The sequence below is a fragment of the Silene latifolia genome, chromosome 10 (assembly GCF_048544455.1).
Source record: "Silene latifolia isolate original U9 population chromosome 10, ASM4854445v1, whole genome shotgun sequence".
NCBI classification, from domain to species: Eukaryota; Viridiplantae; Streptophyta; class Magnoliopsida; order Caryophyllales; family Caryophyllaceae; genus Silene; species Silene latifolia.
This window is the reverse complement of record NC_133535.1, coordinates 3,757,514-3,778,222: the sequence shown is the minus strand read 5'-3', so window position 1 is coordinate 3,778,222 and position 20,709 is coordinate 3,757,514. Positions and strand designations below refer to the sequence as shown.

The 20,709-nt window shown below is 34.4% G+C and overlaps 1 protein-coding gene across 12 annotated transcripts; it reads left to right on the top strand.

Moving 5' to 3' along the window:
- The first annotated feature begins 1,550 nt into the window (after window positions 1–1,550).
- Window positions 1,551–19,676, top strand: LOC141604734 (two-component response regulator ORR21-like). 12 transcript variants are annotated; one of them, XM_074423209.1, is made up of 10 exons: window positions 1,554–1,815; window positions 3,029–3,190; window positions 3,648–3,735; window positions 9,789–9,946; window positions 11,743–11,843; window positions 12,080–12,173; window positions 17,821–17,973; window positions 18,205–18,636; window positions 18,800–18,876; window positions 18,976–19,676. In XM_074423209.1, exons 7-10 carry the CDS (start codon window positions 17,916–17,918, stop codon window positions 19,471–19,473), a joined length of 1,065 nt encoding a protein of 354 aa, XP_074279310.1. In that variant the 5' UTR covers window positions 1,554–1,815; window positions 3,029–3,190; window positions 3,648–3,735; window positions 9,789–9,946; window positions 11,743–11,843; window positions 12,080–12,173; window positions 17,821–17,915; the 3' UTR covers window positions 19,474–19,676. The 12 variants fall into 12 exon arrangements, with proteins under 12 accessions (XP_074279315.1, XP_074279305.1, XP_074279307.1 ...); XM_074423204.1 differs by lacking the exon at window positions 11,743–11,843 and having other exon boundaries at window positions 1,553–1,815; window positions 16,427–17,973; XM_074423206.1 differs by lacking the exon at window positions 11,743–11,843 and having other exon boundaries at window positions 1,553–1,815; window positions 12,080–16,557.
- The last annotated feature ends 1,033 nt before the right edge of the window (window positions 19,677–20,709 follow it).

Sequence of the window (20,709 nt, the reverse complement as noted above, 5' to 3'; positions counted from 1 at the left end):
GAAATATGAAAATTAATAACGTGTCGATTTAACCTATAACTAAAACATGCTAAAAATAACAACTCTTATATATACCGTGCATGCATTGCGCGGGATCTTAACTAGTTATCTATTTAAGTAGGGGTGTTCATTGGTCCGGGACCGGACCGGACCAGACCAAACTCTCTGGACCGAAGACCAAATAAGGGTTAAGAGGTAGACCGAGGACCGGACCATATTAATATTGGTCCGGTCAGGTCTGGACCACAAAAACACGTGGACCGGACCAGACAGGACCAAATGGACCAAATATTATTGTCATTGACATGTTTTACCATATAAAACTAAAACTCGAGAAGTTCGTAATGGTCAAAATAAACAACATTATTTTCTTACGAGATTTAACTACATAATTACACATCTTATAATACGTGTAAACAAAGTAGAAAATAAAATCAATAATATTACAAATTTAAAAATTCTTTTATTACATAACTTCGGTCCATGGTCCGGTCCGCGGTCCATTCGGGTTGGTCCAGGACCGGACCAAAGACCAAAGTAAAGTAAATAGGTGGACCGTGGACCGGACCAAACAAAATTCGGTCCGGTCTGGTCCGGACCAAATGGTCCGATCCGGTTTGGTCTTTGGTCCGGACCACTGAGTGAACAACCCTATATTTAAGGATTAAATTTTGTTTGAAAAATGTTAGTCAAAATTGCAAGCCATATTTGGGGTTGTTTTAAAAATCTAGTTTTTTCTAAAAAAAATTGTATCTCAATCTTTGGTTAACAACTCGACACGTAATAAAATTTTGCGAGAATAATTTTATGTGTATTTATCGAGCAAAGAGAACAGGAGAGTATTAATTTACTTTTTAACAAGTGATCTGGACATAAGGAGTAACTCGCAATCATAAAAACAATTAAAAGAAAATCATTTAAACCTAAAACTAACGATCATCTTCGTCTAATTGGGTCTCGTTCACTTTGATAGAAACTTTCTGAACGAAACAAAATTAAATATAGTTTAAGCGAGATGATAAAACTAATGTAAACCAAACCAAACTAAACTAAAATTACCGTAACTCGATCGAAATAGTGTGTGAATGAACGCGGTGTAATAACATGAATTGCCCAATTTCTATATATAGATTATCGAGTACGGAGTAGTACCCTAGCAACACCAAATTTTGTCTAAAATCGTCTTAACTTAAAATGAATCGCATACCCGAAATAGACAGAATTTTAAAAAGATTATGAAATTTGTTAATTAAGACCGTTTTAAACAAGACCAAACAAATTTAGATCCATTTAATTATTATGTCCAAATATTTCCGTGTTTATACCGGCGACGAAGAATTATACACTATTGTCCGACGAAAGACCATTTTAAACAAGACCAGACGAATTTAGATCCATTTAATTATTATGTCTAAATATTTCCGTGTTTATACCGGCGACGAAGAACAGTGAATTATACACTATTGTCCGACGAAAGACCATTTTAAACAAGACCAAACAAATTTAGATCCATTTAATTATTATATCCAAATATTTCCGTGTTTATACCGGCGGCGAAGAATTATACACTATTGTCCGACGGTGGACACCCCAATTTACACCAAACAGAACATATTTCAGTGCTTATAAATCCACTATAAAATCAACACAAAAGGAGGTGAATAACTCGATTGAAATGGGGTTTGGTAGTGTTCCCGGAAATTCCAAAACCCTATTCAAAAAATTGAGGGATTTGATCATCTACACAACATCAAGATGATAGTTTCAATCGATTTCCCAATTGGGTATTCCAATTTGTTCAATTTGTTCTCAAAGGTCCATTACTTCTTTCTTTATTTTTGTGTTTTTTATTTCGATTTGTGCTTTGTTCATGATTGTTCATAATTTTTATAATTTGGTGGTTTTTAGATGTAGATATATCGATTATTTTGTGGGTTAATTGAATTGGGCTTGATTGTTGATGTCGAAATTCGGAGAAATCGAATTCGGGTCATTGATTGTGTGATTTTTTGTAAATGATTGTTTATGTTGCTGAAATTTTCTAGATTGGAGCAGTTACAGTAATTTTATGGGTTGATTTTTATATATTTCTGGTTTTTATATGTAGATATATTGGAAATTGTTGGTGGGTTAATTGAATTGGGCTCAATTTTCGAGGATGAAACTTGGAGAAACGGAATTCGGGTCATTGATTGTATGGTTTTGTAAATGATTGTTTATGTTGCTGAAAATTTTCTAGCTTGGAGTAATTACAGTGATTTTATGGGTTGATGATGTTAGATTTTTAAGATTACTTGTGTAAGAATGTGTAATTTACTTAATCAGATACAAGCTCTAAAGTAAGGCAGTCGACCGTAAACAAGAAATTTGTAAAACGGATTTTTAACCAACTAACCGAACTTCCAATTTAAAGGGTCATTATGATGTACGAGAAACTTATAGATTCTGTTTTACACAACTGTTGTATAAGCCGGCCTTACAGGAGAATAAATGTTAATCAGCGGCACTCGTGGAATAGCTATGCAAAAACATTATTTATTTCATTTATTGGGGTGGGGTGGGCACGTGCCCCAGGTCTTCGGAATCTGCCCATGCGTTTCACTAGGGGTTGAGTCTTGTCTAAAAGGCGCACCTAAAACGCACCGAGGCGTCTTGGCTAGTGCCTCATCCAAGGCGCGCTTTTTTTAAACTAAGTTCAGCGGCCCGTGTGGAATACTATGCAAAAAAAAAAAATTTATTCAATTCCTTGGGGTGGGTTCAGGCCCCCGGAATCTTCCCATGCGTTTCGCTAGGGGTCGAGCGAATTTGGAAATATAGTGGAAGCGTGGAACAGTAGTTGTTTGGATCACACAATTTAGTTCATGCCTTATAGATTAGTTACACACACCTGATATTGTATTGTGAATCATGTTTCCTTGCGTCATTAGCCCGTAGAAATACCTTTCGTATAAAATCATTAGCTACATAGTGTTGCATGTCAATTGTCCAGTGGAAATGTATTTCTGATTTGGTAGTTTGCTATTTGCAGAGAAAGTTCAGTGATTAGTAGCTCACAGTCATCTTTCAATGATATATGGAGTGCAAGTATGAATGGATGATACATGGATTATACGCCTGCGATTAGTTCCATCTTTGGATGCCAACTACTACAGCTTGTTTTGCGGGATACTTTCTGCCGGAAACTCACATGGTAAGTACATCTTCGTTTTGTATTTACTTCTGTTCTTGTAGGATTGTGTATATAGTTGAAAGGTTTTAGATCCTTGTTAAAGCGGTGTAGCTGCTATACAATTAAAGTATACTTGTTTCAGACATGCAGTTTGTCTATAAAAAAGTTAGTAGCTTTTTTTTTTTTTGTCAATGGCTGATGTTTAAATTTAGTTCAAATTGTTTATGGTATCCACCATCCAGTTGTGCTATTTGTTTTTTCACTTATTATTTTGATAAGTATGAAGTATTTTGAAGGGGATTATCATAATTCACATCCATGACCCATCTTGGTCACGTTTCTCGAATCCCATCTAATATAAGTGCATTTTTTTTGACACCTGAAGTACGGACTTTAAGCATGATTCTTGAGGTGTAATCATATCATGTTCAATAAAACCAACAAAGCCTTTGCTCAAAAAGTTCTTGACTTCTTGTAGATCGGCTGACATGAATCCCGGCATGGAAGTTGGAACCATCAATTTGAGGTGGGAAAAAATGAAAAGTGGAGAAAAAGAAAATACGATAGTAAGATATCGTCTAATCGTACATTATATGGTTTTCTAGTGTTCATTTTTTTTTTGGGATATTCTACATGGTACCCCAATTTTTTGCATATTCTATAGTGTACGGTGTACCCCTCTTTTTAAGCTAAAAATCTTTGATTGTCTATAATTATTGGCCACGAACTCGGAGAATGACCTATTTTTTTTCAAACTAAGATCCTGACAGACGATCAATTTAAAAAAATTCGTTAAAATTTATGATCTCGTAGCCATGAGATGTAGTCAGTCAAAGTTTGTTTGTTTAAAAACGTTTTGAGCGACAATAACTCTTCCAACAAGTTCAGAAAGTAGTAATATATATTAGTCTATACCCTCGAGTTTTTCGATTTTCTATGCTGTACCCCTACATTTTTAAAATTCTATGGTGTACCCCTCAACTCTATAAATTAGTCTATACCATGACCTTATTTATTATCTTTGCAAACTTGGTTTCTTAATTGACCTATTAAATCGTTTATTTACCCTTCCAATTACTCGATAACTTACTCATTTACTTATTAGTTGGCTGCATTACCTATTAACCCACCAAATAGTATAAGAATCTAACAAAACGTTCATCAAATCCCCATTATCATGTCATGAATCATGACAGATGTTTTTAATAGTAGTTTGTGCTTATTAAAAGTGATTTATGATATTTCTCATATAGGATGGTGACACAACACTAATAAGTCAGAATAAAAGTCAAAATACGGTTGTTTGATAGTGATAAAGTTAATGGTGAGTTAAACTTGGTCATAATGGAGAAATAAGTATGAAGTTTAGGGGTACAAGGTAGAATATAAAAAATGAGGGGCACAACATAGAAAACCGAAAAACTCAGGGGTACATCGTAGAATGTCCCTATATATATATATATATTTTTTTTTTTTTTTTTTTTCAAATCAAAGATCTTGTAAAGATGATCACTTTGAATTTGAAAAAAAGAATCGTCGTGTTTGGAACTCGTGACCATGAAATATAGGCCGTCAATTTTTTTTTAGTGGAAAAGGAGGGGTACCATGTAGAATATTCTTTTTTTTTTTTTTTTTTTTTTTTTTTTTTTTTTTTTTTTTTTAAATCTTCCATTACTTACATAACTTGTATTTTTAATCTGAAGATTTTGTGTTTTAACTTCTAAGAAAGTAAATTATACAAGGCCCTTAGTTAGATATTGAAGTAGAATTTGACTTGATGTTTAAGTATGCAAAAGTGGAGATTCAAGCATATGTTGAATCCAATAAGAAGATATGAAGAGAGGGTTTGATTGAGGTGAATGACACTAATACACGTGATTAGCACCAAAGCATCTGTTAATCCGAGTTAAGATTAATCTACTCTAAAACTCATTCACAAGCTGTGTGTTGAAATTGTCAAACAATCAAATTCAACCAACAAGTTGATCAATCAAGCAACAATTACATTAATCAAGCAATAAAGCAAGATGATTAACAACAAATGAGATAAAATGAAGGAGATTGGAAACTTCATAATGATAAAAATGACAACTTTAATGGATAGATCTAGAAAAATGAATTAGCTCTCCATACTAAGTATTAGCATGAAATCCTAGAATAATATGCTTTCACCAATGTATTACCAATGATATCTTGAACCTAAAATTAGGTTTAGAGCAAAAGACAGAAATAAACGCAATAGACGGCCTGCTCCACGACTTGCGACCCCTGGATCTGGACCCGCCATCTAGCGGTTTGGTTATGTTTTGTGACTTCATTTTCTCTCCTTTCTTCCCCTTGTGTCTTTCTTTACCTTTACTTTAGTTGACCATTGACCCTTGGCAGACTTAGGAGTATGATTTTAGCGCTGGATCTTAGTTCTCGGTTTCGGTCCACGGTCCATGTTGAGTGTTTACTTTGGTTGACCTTCCTTTGGTTTCTCTAGAAAACCGTCACCAACTCAACTCGAACTGAATCATCTCGTGCCCCTTATGGCCTACACTCTCATCATATTAACCATGAAATCCGATATAACAGGACTACAACTAAATTACGGCATAGTCATTAATCATCCACGAGACCACGCCTATTATTATGACTAAAAGTGCCTATATATCAATACTAAAAATCATAATCCAGCCACATTTACCGTTTAACTTACCGTATAACTTTGGTAATCTAATTATTAAAATCTAATAACGCTTCGTTATGTCATCCTTGCATGGAAGATCATCTTTTAGCTATAGTTGTTAGATCAAACATATATATCAATCTGCCAAATTGAGCAGGTTTTTTGATTTTATGCTATATTGGTTATTCTGTGATTGTTTCCATTTCACTAGAGCTACAAGTTCAATGTAATTTTACTTTTGATTGTGATTGAATAAAGTAAATGATTCACAAAATGTCCGTGGTTCTTAGATTGTGGCTTGTTTTGCGTTCTCAATCTCCCTCTATTTCGTTTTATAATTCATTTTAGAAAAATAAAATGTTTTTAATTTTTATTTTTGTTTTACATTTTTCATGTAATTCTTTCTAAAAATTCAAACTCTCATGCATTATTCACAAACCAATGAGAGTGTTAATCTCATTGGTAAAATTAAGAGTTTAAGACTTGATACAAAGAATATTGTTCGTTTTTCAGTTTTCAAGAGAAAATTATTATACCCAGCTAATATTGTTATATTGTCAATGATTTTTCTTAATTCATATGGAACATTCGAGAACAATATATAAAATGAAACGAAACGTAGCTTGTATATGTGTGTAGGCTCATTATTCTAATATATGGGTTTTTTCTTTGTTGTACCCCTATGTTTTTTCAGATTTTACAATAAACTATCGATTTTTCAAAATGACACAAGATACCCCTAACCTCAATTAATTGTTCTACAAATACCATAAATGCTCAAATTTTACAATTTAAATATTAAATTTGGGTGGTTTTAGTTGATCGCTCATCAAAATACATAGAGCCATCAATATAATTCTTATTTACTTATCAATGTACAATGTACAATTTTTTTTGTGACAATATGTAACCATTAAAAAACTGGAATATGGGGGGTATTTTAGGAACTAATCTTGGAGTTTAGGGTTATATCAAATGATTTTTCTCGAGGATGTATGTTAGAATTCGAGAAAACACAAGTGCACAAAGTAGAATGTCCCTAAATATATTTTATACGGAGTATCATGTTTCTCATGTTCTACCAATCCACTCATGGCGTGTAATGTAACGTAAGATGTGAACCTTCAAAAGATGGTCTCTTATGTGGTGTAAGTGTGTAACATTCCTCTAATTTTCTACCTTATTTATAAATTTCATGGGTTTTTTTCCTTTTTAAAACATGACAAAGTTCACGTTGTACGTGTACCATTATATATACATAGTTTTATTTTACATTGTCTCTTTATATAAACGTGGAAAAATAACGGTTAAGAGTGACTTTCGTAATGAAATAGAGACAATGTAATGGATCCTCTAGTCAAAAAGGAAAAAAACCCCATGAAATTTGCAAATAAGGTAGAAAATTAGAGGAGCGTTACAGAATATAAGAGACCATATTTTAAAAGTTATCATCTTTTAAAAGTTGACATCTTACGTTACACGCTATGAGTGGATTGGTAGTAAGGGTGAGCAAAAATATACGATACGTTTATGTTATACGTATACGGTTTAAATTATACGAATATTCGTATATCCGATACGAATTTTTGTATATGTGATATGGTAAACCATATCGGATACGTATCGGCAAATTTTGAAATCGGATATACGATTTCCGATACGGTATATACAGAAACGGGAGTATAAAATATTAAAATAAAATCATAAAACCACAAAATATCGATATACATTTTTATGCTATTTACTCTTATACTATTTAATATGATTTATAAAGTTATTACAAAATCATAAAATCACAAAAATACAATAAAATAAGACATAAAATTACATAAATTGTACCAAATACCGCATATACAATTTCCGGATATACGGAAGAGTATACGGAAGAGGTTAGGATGCTCAAAAATGAGATTTTGTAAACCGGATACCCGTTACGGTTTGGTCACCTCTAATTGGTAGAACATGAGAAACATGATACTCCGTATTAAATATATTAAGATATTTTCTACGGTGTACGCCTTTGTTTTTCCTGGATTCTAAAATATACACTCAATTAAGTTGACATCTTTTGACCAATAAACTAAAATGCTAACAATGGTAATTAGGTACAAACCTTCATATTTGGACTTGAGTAAGTTTGCCACACTCGCTTAGAAGTCAAAATCAACTATTAGGATGCAAACATTTTGGGTAGGCGTCACCATATCCATCTCACAAAGAATATAAGGGAAGAAGAAAGAAAGTAATACAATCAAGGGAGAATACAAGGTTTGGATTTTATATGGATGAACTATCCTATGAATGACTTTTATATAGACTCTCGGAGTGTCGTACATGGCTATTTTGTGCAACTTTTTCTATTTTGTTGCCTATAGTGAAATGTCGGATTTGATACGTATCCGACACGCGACACAAGTGCTAAGTGAAGTGTCTGAAGTAACATAGAAATGGTATGGATTACGCACTAATTTGTTTTAGGGTGTATTTCCCTTGGCAAATAATAATGACATTTCCTTTTTAGATGGCTTTAATTAATTCTGAAATCTTTGATCGATTCCGTTGGGATATCATTTTGGAACTTTTCTGAGGCTTCTAGTATACTTTTCCTTTATCTATATAAAAGTCATTCATAGGGATAGTTTCTCCATATAAAATCAAAGCCTTCTCTTCTGCCTTGATTGTAATACCTTCTTTTTTCTCTCCTTATATTCTCTGTCGCGTGGATATGGTGGCGCCTACCCAGAATGTTCGTATCTTAGTAGTTGATTTTGACTTCTTAGTGGCAAACTTGCTCAATTCAAAGTATGAAGGTTTGTACCTAATCACTTTTATGTATGTTTGAATGTTTCTCTCCGTGGTGTCATTCCTTCTTTTATGGTATCTTTCGATTATCCAACGCATGCTACAACTTGCATTGGATTGTTGTTCATAAAGGAGAATGAGGGTAGATTACTCTGACAATCGTTGTCTGATTTTTGTTAATTTTCTCCTAGGAAGTCTTATTTCCAATTTATGTTAAATCATTTTATCCAGAGGAACTCTACATTAATTTTCCCCTTTTAATTAGCTGATTTGCTTACTTTCATGTGTCTGAGAAGGTGTTTTTTTTCTAGTGGACTCTTGGTACTGGTAGCCAACTAGCCAAGTGCCACACGGGTCTTATATATGTATTTTGTGTTTGACGCATCTGTGGCTGAATGGCCTCCTCCTTCACTCTAATGGCTGATCCTCTGAGTCCTCTTTTCTAAAAGAAGGCGGTAGTTGGGTTTAGGCCTAAATGGTGATTGCTGAAGGAGACAATCTTTTCATCTCAAATTTAGATATATAGAGGACGAAACTTGGAGAAATCGAATTCGGGTCATTGATTGTGTGGTTTTGTAATGATTGTTGATGTTGCTGAAAATTTTCTAGCTTGGAGTAATTACAGTAATTGTATGGGTTGATGATGTTAGATCTTTTAACTAGAAATTTGTAAAACAGATCTTTTAACTAACTAACTAACTAACTAACTAACTAACCAAAGTTTCAATTTAAAGGGTCATTATGATATATGAGTAACTTATAGATTCCGTTTTACACAACTGTTGTATAAGCCGGCCTTACAGGAGAATAAATGTTAAATCAGCCGCCCGAGTGGAATAGCTATGCAAAAAAATTATTTATTCAATTTCTTAGGGTGGGCTCAGGCCCTCGGAATCTGTCCATGCGTTTCGCTAGGGGTTGAGCAACTTTGGAAATATAGTGGAACGATAGATGTTTGGATCACACAATTTATACATGCCTTATATGGATTAGTTATACACACCTGATATTGTATGGTTAATCAGGTTTCCTTGCTTTATTACTTTGTAGAAATACCTTTCGTAAAAAATTATTAGCTACATCGTGTTGCATGTCGATTGTCAAGTGGAAATGTATTTCTGATCTGGTAGTTTGCTATGTGCACAGAGAATTAAGTGACGAGTAGCTCAAATCATCTTCCAACGAATTATGCAGTGTACGGATGATGCATGGATTGTATGCTTGCGATTATTTTCATCTTTGGATGCCGACCCACTACTACAGCTTGTTTTGCCGGATACTTTCTGCTGGAAACTCACAACATGGTAAGTACACCTTTGTTTCGTATTTGCCTCTGTTCCTTAAGTTTGTATATGTAGTATAAAGCTTTTAGATCCTTGTTAAAGCGGTGTAGCTGCTATATAATTATAGTATACTTGTTTCAGACATGCAGTTTTTCCACAACAATTTTTCTAGCTCTTCTTCTCAAGCACTTTGACAGAAATAATTCCTCTTCAAAATCTATATGGAATGAAGGCTCTAACGTAATTCATTATTTGAAACTGTCAATGACTAGGGTTATGATAAGAAAAAAAATGAGGAAAAGAATATAAGGAGACCCCATAAATAGTCAATAAATCAATAAAGCTAACAATGTTGTAAAAATGGTAACAAACTTGTTTTTTTTTTTAATAAAAAATTGTTATGCTTGTGACATGAACAATAGAATTACGTCTCACTGTCTCAGTTGCAAGCCTGCAACAGCCAGTCAGCCAAGGGTTAATAGCTAACATGTCACTGTTTCAGTTGTTTATGAACTTCCAGTTCATTTGAGTTCTATTACTCCCCTGATAATTAGATTCAATCTATGCGACCCCTTATAGTTAATAGGTTTGTTCAGGGTCTTACACTCAATCTACATAGGACTGATAATGACTGCATCACTTCACCACCATTACACTCCTCCATTTTCTAGTTAATTTGAGTTAAATTACTCCTCTGATAATTACACTCATCCTAAGCGACCCCTTATAGTTAGTAGGTTTCTTCAAGGTATTAAATCATGGTATCGGTCACAAATCATGATTGCCTACCAAGAAGCGGCACATCTAATGTTGTCGTTTACCGCATTTATATCTGTCATAGTAGCCGCATCGGTCTACTATCGGTTGTAAGCCTTGTATCAACGGTATTATCTATATTGAGCGTATTATTCAAATATTGGCTTTTTTGGCAATCTGTTATACATTGGTGTAGTAAAAGAGAATCCTTTGCGTAAGGACCGATATTTGATATCATGCTTCAATGGTATTTCCCTGTTTGGTTTTCACACTTTAGTTTCCATGAGGATTGAAACGATAGTGTCAAACAAAAAGTAAACATCCTACCTCGCCGGTTAATCAAACTAGTTTCGTTTGGAAAAAAATAATTTGCATTAAATTTGTTGGTTAAACCCATCTCACTCGGGAGTATCATTTTCAAAGAACGACCTTTTTCAAAGTTGATTGGCGTCAGGGGTAAGAGATCTCTTTTCTTAAAAAATGTGATCAGTGTGGGCTTGATTATTGATCCTTGTGAATGAAAAAAGCAGACTTGGGAAGAGTCTACCCATCAAGTGGCCTTCAGTACCTCGCAAAAAAAGGACCATTCAAGAATGGATTGTATTGTTAACAAGATGTTGCCAAACGGGAAATTATTAATGAAACTAGTTTAATGATCCGGCAAGGCTCAAGTTTACTTCTTAAGATGACACTATCTTGTCGGTCCCCATGTAAGACGCCTTTCTGATTTCCTTTGAGAACCATAGAAATTGAAGTATACCAATTTTATAAAGACCTTCTTTGTGCTTTGTTTGAATAATGGAAATACCGCGTTCAAAAGAAAATGTAATGGGCAGGGTATACTTAGTTGACTGAAAAATACAAAGTTATCTTCACCTCTCTCCCCTTCCTTAACTTCTCTCTCATTTCCTTTCCGTCATCAACTCTTTGTTGGGTGTATGGACTTGGACTAACAATGGTGGATCCCGAGTCATTTGTGGGGATAACTTTGTATATGGTTATAAAAGTCATAAACAAACTAGGGATTTATTTCATGAAACTAAAAATATTTCCCCTAACAGAATGGTAAACGAATGAGACATCTACTCCTAGTGGGAATAGAATTTGGTCACTGGCTGATGTTCAAATTTAGTTCAAATCGTTTATGGTATCCACCATCCAGGTGCGCTATTTGTTTTTTCACTTATTATTTTGATAAGTATGAAGTATTTTGAAGGGGATTATCATATCCATGAATCCCGTCTTGGTCACTTTACTCGAATCCTATCTAATATAATTGCATTTTTCTTTTTTGACACCTGAAGTATGGATTTTAAGCATGATACTTATGGTGTAATCATATCATGCTCAATAAAACCAACAAAGCCTTTGCTCAAAAAGTTACTTGACTTCTTGTAGATCGGCTGAGATGAATCATGGCATGGAAGCTGGAATCATCAATTTGAGGTGGGAAAAAAATGAGAAGTGGAGAAAAAGAAAATATGATAGTAAGGTATCGTCTAATCGTATACTATATGGTCTTCTAATGTTCATTTTTTTGGGGATATTCTAGTGTACCTCTCCTTTTGAGCTAAAAATCTTTGGTTGGTCTATAATTCTTGACCACAAACTTCGAGAACGGCCTATTTTTCTTCGTATAAACGATCAATTTAAAAACAATTCGTTATTTTATGAGCTTGTAGCCATAAGATATAGTCAGTTAAAGTTTTTTTTTTTGTTAAAAACGTTTTGACTGACAATAATTTTGCAACAAGTTCAACAAGTGGGAATACATTTTTTTTTTTTTTTTCAAATTGAAGATCTCCTAAAGACGATCAATTTGTATTTGAAAAAAAGAATCGTCGCGTTCCGAACTCGTGACCATGAATTATATGGTTCCTTTTTAAAACTCCGTATGTTTTATATATCCTATCTCACTTTTCAAGACACCCTCTTCTCTCTCTTAAGTATCTCTTAAATGGTATAATTTTTTTAGTTTTTAAACCACGATATTTTTGTAAAAATTAAAGTCAAAGGGTTACCTAAAAAAACACAAAACGCCATATATTCAAAAACGGAGGGAGTATAAAATATTAAAATAAATCATAAAACGACGAAATATCGATATATATTTTTATGTTATTTACTCTTATCCTATTCAATATGATTTTTTTTATGTTTTTACGAAATCATAAAATCACCAAAAATCAATGTATTTAAATAAATTGCACCAGATATCGCTCAAAAATGAGATTTTGAAAACGGTTTGGTCATCTCTAATTGGTAGAACATGAGAAACAAGATGCTCCGTATTAAATTATATTTAGATATTTTATACGGTGTATGCCTGCATTTTCTCAAATTTTAACATATACCCTCAATTTACATATGATATACCCCTAAATTCCCAAATTAGTGCCCCCCATGATTATTAGTACGTACTAATTTGTCATGTTTGATGTATCGGACAAGTTTATCTTTTGACCAATAAACTTAATAAACTTAAATGATAACAACAGCGATTAATGATTAACAAAAATTAGAAACAAGACTTCCTAGGAGAAAATTAACAAAAATCGGACAACGTTTGTCAAGGTAATTTAATCTACCCTCATCCTCCTTTATGAACAACAATCCAATCCAATGCGATGCGAGTTGCTGCATGCGTTGGATAATCGAAAGATACCCTAAAAGAAGGAATGACACGACAAATGCGGAGAAACATTTTAAACATACACAAAAGCAATTAGTAAAACCTTCATACTTCGACTTCAGCAAGTTTGCCACCCTCGCTAAAAAATCAAAATCAACTATTAGGATACGAATATTTTGGGTAGATGTCATATCCATGCCGCAAAGAATATAAGGGATGAAGAAAGGAAATATTTTGGGTAGATGTCATATCCATGCCACAAAGAATATAAGGGATGAAGAAAGGAGGTATTACAATCAAGACGGAAGAAAAGACTTTGATTTTATATGTAGCAACTATCCCTATGAATGGCTTTTATATAGATGAAGAAGGAAAATTATAGTAGAAGCCTCGGAATAGTTTCCAGATGATGATTCAAACGAATTCGATTAGAGATTTATTGATTAATTAAATGCTATCTAAAAAGGAAGTGTCATTATTATTTGTTAAGGAAAATACACCATAAAACAAATTATCCTTCTGACATGGAAAAAGATAAAAGATCTCTTAGCTGTAGTTATTAGATCAAACATATATATCATTCTGCCAAATTGAGAAGGGTTTTTTGATTTTGTGCTATATTGGTTCTTCTGTGATTGTTTCCATTCCACTTCCACTAGACCTACAAATTCAGTATAATTTTACTTTTGATTGTGATGGAATAAAGTAAAATGATTCACGAAATCTAGTGTCTCATGCGCATATTTAATGCATATTTAGTGGTTGGGTTTTTCTACGATGTACCCCTATGTTTTTTAAGATTCTAAAATATACCATCGGTTTTTCAATATGACACAAGATACCCCTAACCTCGGTCTACAAATACCATAAAGGGTTTTTTGTAAAAAACTACCTTATATTTATGGGTATTTGTAAAAAAACTATCTTATATTATTTTTCTTGTTTTAGACTACCTTTGTTTTCTCATTTTTTGGTCAAAAACTACCTACGCTGAAAATATGGCGAGATTTGGTCGATTTAGTGACATTAACCTATCTCACATGACTTTCTTAACATCAAACAACAATGATCAACTGTGTCCAAACCAAAATTTAACTTCAGATAAGCAAAATTAATAAATTTCACATTTCAATAATAACTACAAACATCTACTAAAGTTTAGCGTAAGTACTTTATGACTTCCCAAAATCGGGCCTTAGTAAGATTAAAACATAAAAGAGTCATGTGAGATATGTTAAAGCCGAAAAATAGACCAAATATGTCTAGATTCTTAGTGTAGGTAGTTATTGACCAAAAATAAAGAAAACAAAGGTAGTTGAAAACAAAAATAATAATATAAGGTAGTATTTTTACAAATACACCTAAATATAAGGTAGTTTTTGGCAAAAAACCCTACCATAAATGCTAAAATTTTACAATTTAAATATTATATTTAGGTGGTTTTAGTTGATCAATCATCAAAATACATATAGTCATTAATATAATAGTTATTTACTCATCAATGTACACTATTTTTTTTTTTGTGATAATAAGTAGCCATTAAAAAATTTGAATTTGGATATTTGAGGTACTTTTGGTACTAATCTTGGAGTTTAGGGGTAGATCAGATGATTTTATGTATTTTATACGGAGTATCATGTTTCTCATGTTCTACCAATCTACTCATGGTGTGTAATGTAACGTAAGATGCGAACTTTCAAAAGATGATCTCTTATGTGGTGTAACGTCCTCCAATTTTCTACCTTATTTACAAATTTCATGGGTTTTTTCCTTTTTGAAACATGACAAAGTTCACATTGTACTTGTGTCATTACATATTCAGAGTATTATTTTATATTCTCTTTATATATACGTGGAAAATAACGGTCAAAGTTTATTAACAATGACCTTTTTAATGTAATAGTGACAATATAAATGAATCCTCTAGTCAAAAAGGAAAAAAATCCACTTATTTGCAAATAAGGTAGAAAATTAGAGGAGTGTTACATATATATAGACCAACTTTTAAAAGAGATTATCTTTTATAAGTTTTTAAAAGTTGACATCTTACGTTACACGCCATGAGCGGATTAGTAGTAAGGGTGAGGAGAAGAGAAAGTTTTGATTTTATATGGAGCAACAATTCCTATGAATGACTTTTATATAGATGAAGGAAGGATAGTATAATAAGGGACTTTGTTACTTCGACTCCCCAGTTCTGTTCCGAGTTATGTTCCGAGTTATGTTCAGAGCGTCGGATTTGGACCCCGACACGCGATACAACAGCTAAGTGAAGTGTCGGAGTAACGTAGAGATGAGATGGAGTACGTACTAATTTGTTTTAGGGTGTATTTCCCTTGACAAATAATAATGACATTTCCTTTTTAGATGGAATATAATTTGTTTTAAGGTGTATTTTCCTTGACAAATAATAATCACTTTCTTTTTAGATGGCATCTAATTAATCCTGAAATCTCGATTCGAATCCCTTTGGATCATCATTTGGGGACTTTTCCGAGACTTCTACTATACTTTTGTTTCTTCTTCTATATAAAAGGCCATTCATAGGGTGATAGGGATAGTTCCTCCATATAAAATCAAAGCCTTCTCTTCTGTCTTGATTGTAATACTTCCTTTTTCTTCTTCCCTTATATTCTTGTTGCATACTTCCTTTTTCTTCCTCCCTTATATTCTTGCTGCATACTTCCTTTTTCTTCTTCCTCTTATATTCTTGCGTCATGGATATGACGGCTTCTACCCAAAATATTCGTATCCTAGTGGTTGATTTTGATTTCTCAGCGAGGATCGCAAACTTGATCAAGTTGAAATATGAAGGTTTGTACCTAATCGCTTTTATGTATGGTTGAAAGGTTTCTCTGCATCTTTCTTGTCATTCATTTTTTTATGGTATCTTTCGTTTATCCTAGTGCATTGGATTGTTGTTCCTAAAAGAGAATGGGGTAGATTAAATTACCCTCACAATCGTTGTCCGATTTTTTTTAATTTTGTCCTAGGAAGTCTTGTTTCCAATTTATATTAATCATTTTATCTGGAGGAACTCTACATTAATTTTCCCCTTTTATTTAGTTGATTTGCTTATGAATTATTTTCATGTATGAGAATGTATTTTGTAGCGAAGTGCCAGACGGGTCTTGTATATGTATTTCGTTGCTGACGCATCTGAGGCTGAATGGCTGATCCTCTCCTTCACTCTAATGGCTGATCCTCCGAGCACTCTTTGCTCTTTTCTAAGAGGAGGCCGTAGGTTTGTTTTAGGCCTAATGGTGATTGCTGAAGGAGAAAATCTTATCATCTCAAATTTTGATATGAAAATAAGTCTACTATTTGATGACCCCATTTAAGCGTAAATTGCTCATACACTTGCAAGTATTTATGTTAATAAAGGCTGGGGTTTATCATAAGAAACTTATTTTAACAAGAATAAATTGTTCGATTTTGTGTACTCTGTATGTTCTTAACCCATGACTTGAAACCTATGTTACCGCACATTTTACTTATTTGGTGTATGCGTGTCTGACACATGTCTTGTACCGACACAACACTTGACACGTGTTCAAAACACCAATTTCTGACTACACTTCACTAATGTCACTTGAATAGTTTGTATGGTGTCAAAGAAGAGGGAAATTATCAAAAGGGTAAAGGGAAAATGATCTGCCAAGAATAACCCCAAAATGATTTTTTAAGAATTGGCTTTTAATTAGTTTCAATGGTGTCAGTTTTAAATCTAGTAATGATTTTTCATTTTCTGTGACAACACATAAAAGAGATTTCCTTAATTTATAAAATTCACATTTGAAAAAGCAAAATGAAAATGTCTAAAAAAATAACCTGGGGTAATTATCTCTTCATCTTCTCTTTAAAACTTGTGAGATGTTTCACATTTGTGTCTACAAAATTGATCAGACACTCGTCTGTCGTCAAATTTGAAAAATTCTTTGTCAGATAAGGTCGCCATGACACTTTCTGCCTAGTCGGAATAATATAGCTTGAAATGACCCCTTAATTTGGAGTCGAAAGATGACCCAACCAATTAGACCCGAAGATAAGTTTATTTTAAAAGTGTATTTCAAACATATAAACGAAAAACAATGGTTTAATGTTAATAAATGGTTCAAGTAAATTTTTATGGATATTAAAATGGGGTATGAATTCATATATTGATTGTGAAATAACCATTCAAAAGTATTAGCTCTGTATTTTTATATGTCATTCATACTTTTCGAGACCTTCACTTCTCTCTTCAATATCTCTCAAAATATTTGATTTATACTTAAGTTGACCCGTGACCCGTATGACTTGCACCCGAACCAAACCCAACCTACCCTGCCGGTTTGACATGTCTACTTATTAATGATTGTGCCATCTAAAAATACTGATCTATGATGTGCTACTTTGTTTTCTTTCTTTAGTTCCAGGCGGGCAGAACCATCTGAGTATAATTTCTTTCCTCTATTGCCTAAATCTGATCTTGTCGTCTTAACTATTTTTTGCGTTGCATTCTTAGTTGTGGCTGCTGCCACTGGAGAAGTTGCACTACAGATTTTACTGAACAAAAATCATGGCATCTCCTTGGTAGTGACAGACATCAGATTGCCAGACATGCGCTGTCTTGAGTTTCTGGAAAAAGTTGAAAAGGAAACAAGGCTTCCAGTAGTTCGTAAGTATCTCTTTTGATTATGTTTAATTCTTGTCATTATCTTTTCGAACAATGGTGGATGCATGATGTGTCTTCTGGGGTCCTAGACACCAGAAACATAATTCTTAATGCATTTTCGTGCTAAAAACAAAAAATTATACATATTACAAATTTGAAATATTAAAAAGGAAGTACTGAGAAAATTATCTGGATCAGCCACTCTTTTGAACTTATACCCTTTACTCTATGCAGTGATGTGTGATACTTTCGATGAAGAACTCGTCACGCAAGCTCTGTCGAATGGAGCTATGATGTATCTTATGAAGCCACTATCTCAAAATGACATTAAATACTTGTGGCAATTCCCTATAGTGAAGAGACGGGAGATCTTGCTTGAATCCCGCCCACCCCTAATGCCGGATATTCCGGAGGACTCCAGTACTCCCAGAGAAGCAAGAAGACCATTTGTCGTCGGATCCCGTCAACTTCCTCATGCAAGCGTTTTTCCGAAAAGAAATCTAATGATTCCCGGGAGCAGTAGTGGATCCCAAAGGTACGGAAAAAGGAAGATCGACGAGATGGAGAGAGGTTCTGGCTGGTCTATGGGACAGACCTCATCATTCAGTTGGGCACTGGATCTACGTCGTGGGTTTCGAAATATTGCTCAGCATTCGGGGATTTCCAGTAAGCACAAAAACTTGGTCGTATTACCTGTGAGACTAACCCATTAATCATAAAACTAAACAAGGAAAATGCACCTATTCGGGTTGATCTCACACGTGAGTGCGTAATAACTGTGAATTACTTTTTGCTGACACTGTTATTGTTTTCTGCTCTCTTGATTCAGATGCGGCTCCCTCAGAGTTAGCTCACTGTACTAACGTCCCTGGTGTCGCTACGACGCTTACAGTGAATAGGTTACAGGTTCGTCTCTTTGTGCTTTAATATTCTGTCAAAAAAGCTGAAATTTTCACAGACAATACATAAATACCATAATTTGATCTTATTTTTTTAATATCACAGCAATTTCACATGTACTTTCAGTCCCGAATGGTTAGTCCTGGTGCAACATTTGGTATTGCTCCAAATCCGCCTTTTATGATGGGCCAGGCTCCCAACAACCACCATGAAACCATGCATACTGAAGAGAGAGAATCAGTTTTAACTAGGTTTATGCAGGACCCCCACTGTCGCAAGCAACTGAAGATCATCGTCAAGGGATCCCTATCCAGATGGGCAGCTCAATATGAAGCTCGTTCGAGTGCTCCACTACCACCACTGTCGGCGATAACTGTTTCCAGTGTACCGACAGTTGTGCCAATGTCAGTGCCAATTGGCCTAGCAATTGTAATCGAGATGTTTATATTTGCTAACCTGAATGCTGCATATGCACAACCCGGGGAATTCATGGTACCATTACCAGAGCACATGGGAGGTAATGAAGAACTGGGACGCAGTTTCCTAGATGTAATCGAGGCTGAAGCTTTGCTTGATGCTATCACCGAGCTGCTTAATGAGTGACAAATTTGAGCCCCGAGGTTTCGAATATGGAAGATACTTCCATTTATTATTATTTCTCCTTTCTTTTCCGGTTGGTTCTCTAAGACAATGCCAATGTTTTGGCAAATTTGGGATTTCTATTTAAGATTGTGGAACTAAATTTGATTTTGTTGCTTGGGTTAATTTGCATGGCTATGGCTTATCTATGATGTGTTTTACTTAAATGACTAATTAGCTTTAAAATGGCTGCAAAAATTCTGAAGTACCGAGCTTGCTTCTACCGATATGCTTCCCGACAATTGTAGATGGTCTTGACTCCAAACTTGTGTGTTCAATCGAATGCTCCTCCTAGAGCATGGCCGAGATTTGAGGCTGGGTAAAAACATGGACGATAGGTAATTATGATCCTTCGACTTAAAAAAATCTTCAACGGGGGGCCGAAATTAGACCAAAATTCAAACTGATCCAAAAGATGAAACCAGGTCTAGTTTCAATTTTTTTTTTTTTTTTTTTTGGCAGTTGAAAAGAAAGGTTCATAATGCATTCTCATAGCTTGCTTTGCCAAGCCATGAGCCCTACTGTTCCGAATCCTGCATACATACGACGTTGTCTCTATCTCTTCCTAGTTTCAATTTTTATTATGTTGGAAAGAATAGGAAAATAAGTGTTCCTACAGGCGAGGCACGTGAATAAGCCTTATTCGGACCGTGCCATTGACCTGGCCAGTCTGGGTCAATTGACGAGGAGAGCATGTAAACAATTGACCATACAGATCAGCTCCCTCCGACCTCTGTTTTCGCACCCTAGGTCCGAGCACGCCTTAGGTCCGAGTGGGAGGTTGCCTTGGACCACATGTTGGATGTATAGAACAGGACACGTGGATTTGCCACGTATACATCCACGCCTGTACAAGTACATCCTATAAATACCTTTCACTATTCAATTGAGATGGTAACTTATCCCACTTTTAAGCCATTTAACTTTATTTCTCTACAATTGGGCGGCACGAATAACTCCTCACGAGGAATTCGATCGCCATAAGGGAAGCATAGCTAACTTAAGCATCAAGAGCTTTTCCTCGAAAACCTCCGGGGCTAGGTTTATTGTCTTTCTGTGAAAGACCGCAAAAGTGGGAGCAAATCAAGGATGAAGGACCTCACATTCACACACAAAGTCAAGCATCTTAGTCGCATTCTTATTCATCTAATTAAGTCTCGTGTAATCTTTCCCGAAACAATTGGGCACCGTATATAGAGA

Coding starts and splice junctions, on each gene's coding strand:
- LOC141604734 (XM_074423211.1), top strand. CDS start 17,916: ATGCGCTGTCTTGAGTTTCTGGAAAAAGTTGAAAAGGAAACAAGGCTT. Junction 17,974..18,204: donor AACAAGGCTTCCAGTAGTTC/GTAAGTATCTCT, acceptor TACTCTATGCAG/TGATGTGTGATACTTTCGAT. Junction 18,637..18,799: donor TCAGCATTCGGGGATTTCCA/GTAAGCACAAAA, acceptor CTCTTGATTCAG/ATGCGGCTCCCTCAGAGTTA.